We start from the raw sequence: 10,514 nt of genomic DNA on the forward strand, positions 1-10,514 counted from the left end.
TAAACATACCAAGATAAGGCATAGTACTTATTTAAAAAAAGTATTTGTCATTACAGGTTAACAAAAATAAGCAACAGTACAATAAATATTCTAACCTTCACTCTTTGATCGTCTAAAAAAAAATTAAATCTGAACTTTTTTACAAATACAAAACTGCTAATTATCTCTTCATTTTTTGAATGATTTAGTTTTAACATAAAATCTGACAATGCAGCTCTTTATTCTGATTTAATAAGTTGGATTCTAAATACTTTTTTCTCTAAGTTTTGTCGAAAATTGTTGCAAAGAAACTTTCTTTTGCATAGTTATTTGCATAGCGTATAGCATTTGAGATTTTCATTTTTCTTTCAAACGGATTTCCTTTCTATTAATTATATACAGGATATAAAACGATTTGAGTTTTTTAAAGAAGTTTAATCCAATTACAGAAGAGTTATAGATTTAGTATCTTTTATTCATATTTTTTTATTCATATCTTTAGCACAAATTTCTACAATCTAATATTTTACGCCAATTTTTTATTAAAATCATGTTTCTCTAAGTTTTTAGAATATGAATTTGGATTGTTCATGTTTCTTTACAAATTTTTATTTTTGACAACTAGATACAAACTTGACTTTTGATAAATTTTTGCTTTAATAGTGATATGATTTACAATCTTGTATTTATGATGTAATCATAAAATAATGTAACTTTTTATAAAAATTTTTTCAATCTGTGTTTTCAATCTTTAAAAGTTAATAAAGATTTCGAAAACTACTCAAAATGCATGACTAAACCCAAAAATAACTAGCCAAAAAAATAATAAGTAAAAAATAATGAAAAAAAAAAAAAAAGTAAAAAAATTTTTTACAGTAGTCTCAAAAACTAAACTTTACTGTAGTCTCCGAAGAGTTTTATGTATCATCAATGCCAATTTTATTGAAAAAAATAAAAGCTGACAAAAATCTTTTACCTTATTTAGGTGCTTCGCTAAATAACCCTTTCCTGCACCAAAGTCTAATGCCTTTGGAAAATACCTAAATAAAAAACTTTAGCTTTCACAAGGAATCATAGTATATTAAAAATATAAAATAGTAAAAAAGAAAGCTTACTTCAAAATGTCAGCTAATCTATCTGCAACTCTTTCTGCTACCTCAAATCAAAATTTTAGAAAACAAATTATCAAAAATATATTTTTGATTTTAAATATTCAAAAACTACTTCATACTTCATTTTTAAGATAATCATAAATATGTTCATCCTGAAATTTTGCAGCAATCCTCTTCTGGTGAACTTTGGTTTTTTCATCAAAAACATTTGTTGTCCCTTTATTGCTAGAATAACTTTTTGTTATCAGCACCTTAATGCCACACAAACTTGGTTGAAATAAAATGCTTGAAGTAAGAAGGCTTGCTTTGGATAAAAACATTTACATTCATTTAGAATATTTATTTACTAAAAAATATTATAGTTTTATCACTTTAAAAATGTACTTGAAAAAACTTTTAAAAAGTTAAAAAATTTATTTGACCTATAAAATGTGTAAACATTTAATAGAGTTATGCATAAACAAAGTCTATTGCTTTTTTTCATATATTAAAAATTCAAATATTTACAACATGTTTACAATATGTTACTATTGTTTGTACTATTACAACATGTTACTATTGTTGGCTATGATAAATTAATTTAAAAACATTTATAGGTTTTTTATGTTTAATTGTTAATTAAAATGGTCACATTCATTATAACAATTTGTTCTATAATACATATAAATAAAAATTGTTTCACATTTTTTATTGAAAAAAATTTGGTTACAAGTTGCTTTAAATAAAACAACTTGCAACCTTCAGTTTAAATAAAGCAACTTGCAACCCTCAGTTAATTAATTAGTGTAACTCTTACAGTTCTTAAAGGTTTGGTGCAATAAAATAAAAGCAAATGGAAAAAAAATCATTTTTTTATGTCCCTTCTGTTCTTAAAAAGTTAAGCAGAAATATTTTCTAAAATCTAAAATGTCTACTTAACTTAATTATGTTGTATAATAATTTACCTAACCCATTGTGTTATGTAAAAATCTACATAACTTATTAAATTTTATTATCTAATAAAATTGTGATGTTATCTTATAGTCCATCATGAGTGAAATTAAGTATTTGTACTGATTTAAAATTAAAAAATACTGATAAAAAAGTTGTTAATGATATTAATATATATATATATATATATATATATATATATATATATATATATATATATATATATATATATATATATATATATATATATATATATATATAATACCATTTGTAGTAAAAAATGGCTCTTAACAACCCTTTCTTTCAAAGTGAAAAAATCAAGTACACTTTATGTAAAAACCACAAAACTTGATCGAGAAAACTAATTAAATTTTATTGTTTTTTAAAAAACTACAAAACACAACTTAATAGACTGTAATGTTTTTTTGACAAATAGGCTGATTTGCAGCAGAGTACTACTACATCAACCGAGGGTTTGGGATAGGGCACCAATCCTTTCTTTCATTATTCTCCATTTTTTGCTTCTTTTTCTGAAAATGCTATGAAGATAAACAAAACTAGTGAGCAAGTATCTAAATGCGCTATAGAAAAAATATATATCATGTAAATATATCATGAAAATATATATCATATATATCTTCTATAGCGCATGGGTCAGATAGACACATCGACTAAAATTTGATTCTTTATTTAGCTGCAATTTTGCACAAGATAATATAATGATAAAAAAAAAAAAATATGATCAAAAAAGAGTCAATGGAGGAAACTAAATGAGTTAAAATGAAACTAAATTAGGTCTAAATGAGTCTCTGCTGACATATTTTCATAAGATAATTAACCTAATCAGTCAGAGCTGCAGAAGTGTAAACAAAGGTGGTAAGGTAAAAACAAAGCTGTTAAAGTGTAAATAAAGCTGCAAACAGAGTTGTAGTCATTACTATAATTATTATTATAAATAAAATCTATTTACTACACCATATCTACTACTATACCTAACTAAAGTTATTTTTTTTTGTAAAACAAGAAAAAAGCAGTTATTATTTTTTAAGAAACTAATACTTGGTACTTTTACCACACAAAATAGTAGACTAAAATTTTTACCACACAATAGCAGACTAAAAACTTACTCAGAATAAAAAAACTTACAACGACTTACTACAATTCACTACAACTTACCTACTTACCATTTTTTATCCAACAACAACTTAATAAAAGTAAAAACACTTTTTAAAACCTGGCATACTTATTTTTAAATAGCACATTGTTAACTAATAATCTTAAATAAAAAAATAATAAATAAATAAATTTGGATCTAAAAAATAAGTTTCAAGCATATTTAAATGATTGGAATGAGAAAATGCAACTTTAAAGTAACTTATTTTACAAAATTGATTACTAAATCTTAATTAAATTTAAATAACATTAAAAAATGAAAAAAACTTCTCATTCTTCTTTTTTTTTTTATATTTCCTTTGAAATGACAGATTGTAAAAAAATTAAAAAAAAAAAAATTTTAATCTAAATTGTTTCGGAAGAACTTGTGTCATCAGTTGACACATCTGTTACTTTTTTATTATCAACACGTTGCCAAGCAGGAATTTCATTTGATTGTTGGGTGAATGGAGCTTTAGGAAATTGTTTTCTACTTAGCATCATAGTTTTAACATTTGAGAGTTCTGCTTTTATATCAGTAAGAGTAGTGTGATCAAATGGTGAATTTTGTATTGATTCCTGCAAAAGAACAATAATTTTATGCTGCTTTTCTAGAACCGTTTGAATATCTTTAAGTGTACTGCTTAATTCATAGGTGTGCTGTTTAATATCATCCTTCATTGCTTGCACAGACTCTCCAAGACGTTCTATTCTTCCGTCATCTTTGATTTCATGTGCTACATATGGTAATATATAAGCCTTATATGCATAGTTCGCGGCAGATAAAATTCCAGCACCAATAACTATACCTTTAAAATAAGTAAAAATGCTCCATTTATTTGATTCTGCAATCTCACATTCAGAACTTGCTTTTTGCATAGCATTCAAAATTTCCATATCATTTAAACCTTTACTTTTCAAAAAAGCTTCTTTGCTTTCCTTATTTGTACTTTTGACATTTGGATTACTGAGGAATCGCACAGCCACATCAACTTTTTTACTGTCAACATCTTCGTTACTATTTACTTTCATTTCACTTACAAACTTAAAACTAAAATGTCAAAATAATAGAAATTTAACTTATAAACATAAAAATTTTTTTAAAAAAAAGTGCATACAAAGTAAATGCAAAAGTATACATGGACACACAAACATCAACTTGGGATTTGGGCAGGTAGTAAGATAAAAAAACAATAGCAATATAAGCAATTACTTTGTTCTTTATTTTACCTTTTCTGAAAACTTAAGATCAACACTCAAATATATTCAAAAACGCTGACCTTAATCTTTTATTTTTGGATATATATACAAATATATAATTATATATTCCTATAGTAAAGGTTTAATGTTTGCCATTTTTGATAAAAAAAACAACAACAAAAAAAAACAGCTCTAAACGATTCTTTGTATATAAAGTTAACAAAATTAAGTAAACATTATGTAAAAACCATTAAAATAATTGAGAAATTTAACTAAGTTTAAAAAAAAAAACACAAAAACTACAATGTTTTTATGTTTTTATTAATTTTATTAAAGGGATCCCCAAGTAACAAGACAAGCTGTGTTTATATCTCAAATAAAATACGTTTAGAGTTAATTAAGCTTACTAAAACAAATTATTTATTGAAATATTAACAAAAAACTTTTTTCAGCTTTTTTGTAAATTCCCTATCTTATATTTTTTCTAAGACTAATAACTAATTTTTAACTTGGTTACTAATAACTAAAAACTAATCTTTTAACTAATTTTTTTTAAATTTATATTTTAAAAATTATTAAAATTTAAGCTTAATTTTTTAAGCCTTATTTTAAACTTAAGATTCTTCTTAACTTTTTTATAAAAATATCTAGTTTGTTTAATGAATGGAGTGTTCACTGACAAGACTATTTTAAATTATTTAACTTTCGCATGATTTTGGGTTTTCTCTTTTTTAATTTGAAATTGAAATAAAACTTTTTATTTTTTTATGCATTTCAGTTTATGAAGCATTTCAGTTGTCAGATGACAAAATTTTGATAAAATGAAAAATTTAACTAAACTTTGATTGGAAAATATAACTCAACTTAAAAAAAAAGTATGTTTTCACCAAATAATTTATATATTTTTTATTTGACTCCAAAAATGTTACTTATAGTTTTTAGATTTTATTAGAGCAACTTGTTGCTAACCACCACTATGTTACACAACTGGTTTTATAAGATCTTTCATAGAATAAAAAAATGTATTAATAATAGTAAACTAGCAAGTTATCAATTTAGGTAAAGTTATCTAAAAAATACATTTTATATACCTAATATATTATATACCTTAAAAAAAAGGAAAACCTTAACTTTAAAATATAATTTAACTTTATTAACAATACTTACTTTTATTGCTGTCAAAAATAAATGTTTTATTCAGACCAGATTTCTTTAAAATTAAAAATTCAAAAAAATTCAAAAAAAAAAAAAAAGCAAGCTAGAACTTTCCTTCGTGAAAAATAATATGGTATTAAAAATAATAAAGATTTTTGTTAATATCTCAAAAATTTCAGGACTTGTTTTTATTTACTTGGGAATTCTATTAATTCAGAATGTTTTTGTTTTATCTTTTCACTGAATTGATTATTCAATTTTATTTGTTACATTTGTTTTTTATATATATATATATTTTTTGGCTGATTTATTTAGGGTTTGGCATGGCAGAGTTTCAATACATAGACTGCAGGGTGTGTCAATACATCAACCGACTTTAATAGGGAGAACATGCAAGGAGTGCTATTACTTATATTTTCCTGCAAATCTAGGTTGGCACTGTACTCATAAGTTTAAACTTTTTTAGTCAATAAGTTAAAAAAGTACAAACCATTAGTCAATGTGTGGTTATTTTATGTAATCATTGTATTTTTTTTCATTTCAATCATTTTTGGTATCTTTCAAACTTTGTTTTATTTTAACACATTTAAACAATCATTAACAAAATTAATTATCTAGGGGTAGTTGCTAAAAAGCATACATACATTGACTAATTTTTGGGGGATAGACATAGTTAATATACATCTTTCAACTGAGAATTTTGGACAGACATTGAACTAACTTAAAAAGGTCTCTCTTGAGTTTTTTCTTTTTTTTTTTAAACTTTTTCATATCGGATATAAAGTTTATAAGAAATACTATGAAATTAAATAAAATTAAAAAATTTAACTAATAGCATAAAAGATATATATATATATATATATATATATATATATATATATATATATATATATATATATATATATATATATATATATATTATTTTAGTGAAATAAAAAACACTTTTTAGTTTGAAATACATGTTTCGAACTAACAAAGTTCATCATCAGTTTAAACTTTGTAAGTTCGAAACATGCATTTCAAACTAAATATACATATATATATATATATATATATATATATATATATATATATATATATATATATATATATATATATATATATACATATAATTTTTATTATTTTTAAACTTTATATATATATATATATATATATATATATATATATATATATATATATATATATATATATATATATATATATATATATATATATATATATATATATATATATATATATATATATGTATATGTATATATATATAATTTCTATTCTATACTGTGTTATATTCTATAATACTATAATAAAAATACAGATAATACAAATTTTCTAAACAACGTTGTTCAAAAATTTGTTTTGAAGTATATCAAATTAAATTTTTTTGCCTCTCACATTTCCTAGTGAGTCCACTTGGTTCTCTTAGTTTAGCAGTGTACTGGTTTAGTTAACTAAAGGCCTATCAATAACTTGTATACATCAAATATGTTAGTGAATAAAAAATAAAAAAATAACATTACAATACAAAAAATACTATTATATTAAAAAAATCTTAACTATTTCAAACTGCACATAAATATATAAATTTTACTTATAAAGAAAGATCTTCAATCAACTTGTAAGCATATTTTAAATCTGCTAATAAACAACGCAATTTTTCATTGGTGCAAGAGAATGTGACAGTTTCTGAAAGAGACTCATTAGATTGTTTTTTTATTAGAATCTGGATTTCGGCTTCATTTATTTCATCCTGGTGACTTGAACTTAAAACATAATCAACACGCCAGTCAAATCTTTCCATTCTTGACAAACGAAAACTATTCTGCTTTAAATAACTGTACAGTTTCTCTGCATTTTCATCTAAAACTTTACACATTGAAATTGCCAGTTCTTTTGGTAAGCCCAACTGTTGTAATTCGTTTGAAAGAATTTCACTGTTAACTTGGTACTTTGCTGAATTAGTAAATATAAAATCAACAGCTGCAATAGCTGCTTTAATATCATTAATTTCCAACTTTGCATCAGCAGTAAACTTGTTTACTTTATTATAGTCAATAGACCCTCCTAACAGGTGGAGCATAACTTGCTGGCAAAATAACTTTAATTTTACTGAACTAATTCGTGAAAGTATACTTATTTCTGCTAAAACCCAATCAGGACAATCCAAATCCCCACAAAAACGAAATCGCATTTTCTTATTTTATTTTATTTTTTATTAACTAAAACAAGCAATAAAAAAAGCTGTTTAATATTTTATTTTTTACGAAGTCCTCTAACAAAAGCGTTACATTTATTTTCCGAATGAGTGAATCATGAATGAGTTGAAATGGATTTGTGTCCGGTTTTTTGTCAAACCAAACTTTTAAATTTTAATCTAATTTAAAAAGTAATTGACTAAACACACCCTGGAAAATTCATTTAAATAACCGCTTATAACTAAATTCCTTAAAGACGAAAGCCTAAGTGGAAAATCAGGGCTTGTTAGCCCCCTTATTCAAGCATGCATACTTGGTATTGTGGTTTACCCTCTTCCGACTAATTGCCCATATACAAGGCAAGCTCAGCTCACTAAAAAGTATCAATATCCGCCAAAACGGACCAAAAGTAAATTAGTTTGAGGAGATCAACGTTAGAAATAGCCGTGTTAGAATTATAGCATAAAGAAATATTGAAAGACCGGTCATTAAAGAAACAAATCACATTTAGACATTTGCAAAAACAAAAAATATTTAGATGCTTTTTCCAGGCATAACAGGAAAATTTATGAAAAACTGATTCCCCTAAAACTTTTTTACTCTGTAAACGCTTTTTTTCTCAGTATAATTTTATTACCTTCCGAGAATAGACTTTACAGGGTCGACAACACTGGGGGGCACGTGTCCCCATACTTTTTTGTCTGAAGGACCTTTTTTTATTATTTATTAGAAAATTTTAGATACAGAGGACTTTTTTAAAAAATTGACGATTGCGCCCCTCCACTTCAAAACCCGTGTCGTCGGCCATGCTTTAAAGCGAAAATATTAAATACTCATATAAACTCAAAAAAAATATGTAAACTCAAGTATGCAAATCCGCATTTTTTTTTTCCTTTCTTTTCAATCGATCGGTTATTTCGGCTGTGGATGTTTTTTAGTAAGTTGAATAAGAAAAAAATTGAAGTTGTATATACAACACACAAGTTGAAGTTAAGTGTATATACACCACACAAGTTTTATTTAACTAACTAGTTTCAAACCCTTAAATTTAAAGGTTTTATACAATACATAACTATATAACAATTATTTTTTACAAGTCAATCCAAGATCGTACAGTAGTTTATTTTCAAGCTTTGATTATAGTAAATAAGCTCAAGAGCCAAAAAAATGCTTGCTTTAAATGTTTATAGCTACATGCAAGGCTTGCTCGTCAGTGTAGCTTTTTGCACGAGCTATTTGTTAAACTTGAGAAGCCCTAGTGCAGTGATTAAAGTGCTTGTTTCAGAATTTAAAAATTTAAAGCTTTCATCTCTGCTCTGGTTATGTATGTGACATCAGTAAGAAAGGTGGCTTGAGTTATTTAGCGAAATGTTTTAGCGCGGTGTCCTGTGATAAAACTGTTAGGTCTCCTTATTAATCTAAAAATATATATCGGTTTTTCCTTATTTGCGCTCTTTAAAATGATGGCCGATAAAAAATATGGCGGCAATAACTTTACTGTACCAATAAGTGTACTATACAAATTGAATGGAGCATATTGCCTCAGAGGTTTTTAGTTGTTACAAATTTTCTGTTACAAATTTTTTAGTTTTTTAGCCAGTTTTTTAGTTGTTACAAATTTTCCGCGACAAATCGACATTTTTGAAGGAACAGAACAATCATTCCTATTTTTTCAGTTTTAACTTTTTAGTTTATTCGTAGTATTGAAATGGCTACTTTCACTTAATAAACTCTCAAGATACAAAAAGCCTCGTAGGTTTTCTCACAAGACAACTTTTGTCTCGTAAAGAAACTTGCGAGTCTTTCTGCTACAAATTGACATTTTATAAAGGAAAAGTGTTGTGTTTCTTTATAAAATAGCATTTTGTAACAACTAAAAAACTGGTGACCTCTGAGGCAATATTCTGCATTCAATCTTTACAAACACCAAAAAGTAATTATGCAGAGGTGATTCTTTTTTTACTTAGCTTTTATCTAATTGGTCATAATTGTATCTTATAACATATAAAATTAATGCGAAAGTTTTGACTATTATTAAATGCGATTTAAAAACTTAGCAAAACCTGGCGCTGTGGTTAGTGGTCTGGCGCAAAAGCAAGGAAGCCGACGTCGAGGTTCGACGTCGGCTTCAGCCCAATAAGCGATATTGGTAAGGAAGGAAGCGTGAACTTTGAAGTTAAATGCTCTTCCGCGGTGCTCTGAGGTAAAACCTTTAGGACTTCTTGGAGCACCTTAGTAACCACACAAAAAAAAAACTAAACTTTTTTAATCCTGAAAATCCCCCTCTTACAAATACAAATAAAAAAAATATATATTTGAATGACAAACTTTTTTTATTAATTAATATACACGTAAAAAAATATTTTAAAGGTTAAAATTGGAAAAATCTCTCAATAATGTAAAACCTATTAATAATGTAAGTAAAACTCTTAATAATGAAAGTAAAATCCTATTTTTGCTTTTTAACGCACAGTTTTTCAGCTTTCAAAAGTGAATCGTCTGATTCTATTTCCTAGATGGTTGGAAAATATTAAAAGGTTAAGTTAGCTACTTTAGGTTACATTAGTTTTAATGTTGTTAAAAAAACAAAAGAGATGTTACAAACTGTTTTGTTGATATGGAAAGTCATATATGGAGCAATGAATTTCGCGCATATTGTTGGCAAACTAACCTATTCAAAATAAGCTTAACATTTATTCAAATAATTCGAGTATTAAAAAACATTATGTTTTACTTAAAACCTTTTTTTGCGTTATAAAAAGACTTAAATAAATGATTATGATATATACTTTCT

At 25.3% G+C, this 10,514-nt stretch overlaps 3 protein-coding genes across 4 annotated transcripts in view; all 3 read right to left on the reverse strand.

Annotated features, from left to right (window-relative positions):
* LOC100210831 (arginine-hydroxylase NDUFAF5, mitochondrial) overlaps positions 1–1,458 on the reverse strand; it is a 28,501-nt gene extending 27,043 nt beyond the window's left edge. Inside the window, exons 1-3 of one of the 2 annotated variants that reach the window (XM_065820770.1) lie at positions 1,211–1,458; positions 1,095–1,135; positions 956–1,019 (exon numbers count right to left, since the gene is read on the reverse strand). In XM_065820770.1, the coding sequence (XP_065676842.1) occupies positions 956–1,019; positions 1,095–1,135; positions 1,211–1,411 (306 nt within the window). In that variant the 5' untranslated portion in view covers positions 1,412–1,458. The remainder of the gene's footprint in view (positions 1–955; positions 1,020–1,094; positions 1,136–1,210) is intronic. The other variant, XM_065820771.1, reaches the window with a different exon arrangement.
* Positions 1,459–3,467: 2,009 nt separating this feature from the next.
* On the reverse strand, positions 3,468–5,621 carry LOC101241825 (peroxisomal membrane protein PEX14). The gene has a single exon (XM_065820152.1). The coding sequence runs from the start codon at positions 4,203–4,205 to the stop codon at positions 3,540–3,542; it is 666 nt and encodes a 221-aa protein (XP_065676224.1). The 5' UTR covers positions 4,206–5,621; the 3' UTR covers positions 3,468–3,539.
* Positions 5,622–7,004: 1,383 nt separating this feature from the next.
* Positions 7,005–7,818, reverse strand: LOC100214405 (COMM domain-containing protein 4). Its single transcript, XM_065820153.1, has one exon. The coding sequence runs from the start codon at positions 7,714–7,716 to the stop codon at positions 7,117–7,119; it is 600 nt and encodes a 199-aa protein (XP_065676225.1). The 5' UTR covers positions 7,717–7,818; the 3' UTR covers positions 7,005–7,116.
* Between the last annotated feature and the right edge of the window lie 2,696 nt (positions 7,819–10,514).

Source organism: Hydra vulgaris, chromosome 15 (genome assembly GCF_038396675.1).
Source record: "Hydra vulgaris chromosome 15, alternate assembly HydraT2T_AEP".
Classification (NCBI taxonomy): Eukaryota; Metazoa; Cnidaria; class Hydrozoa; order Anthoathecata; family Hydridae; genus Hydra; species Hydra vulgaris.

Excerpts from the sequence above, each read along its gene's own strand:
- LOC101241825 (XM_065820152.1), bottom strand. The coding sequence starts at position 4,205 with ATGAAAGTAAATAGTAACGAAGATGTTGACAGTAAAAAAGTTGATGTG.
- LOC100214405 (XM_065820153.1), bottom strand. The coding sequence starts at position 7,716 with ATGCGATTTCGTTTTTGTGGGGATTTGGATTGTCCTGATTGGGTTTTA.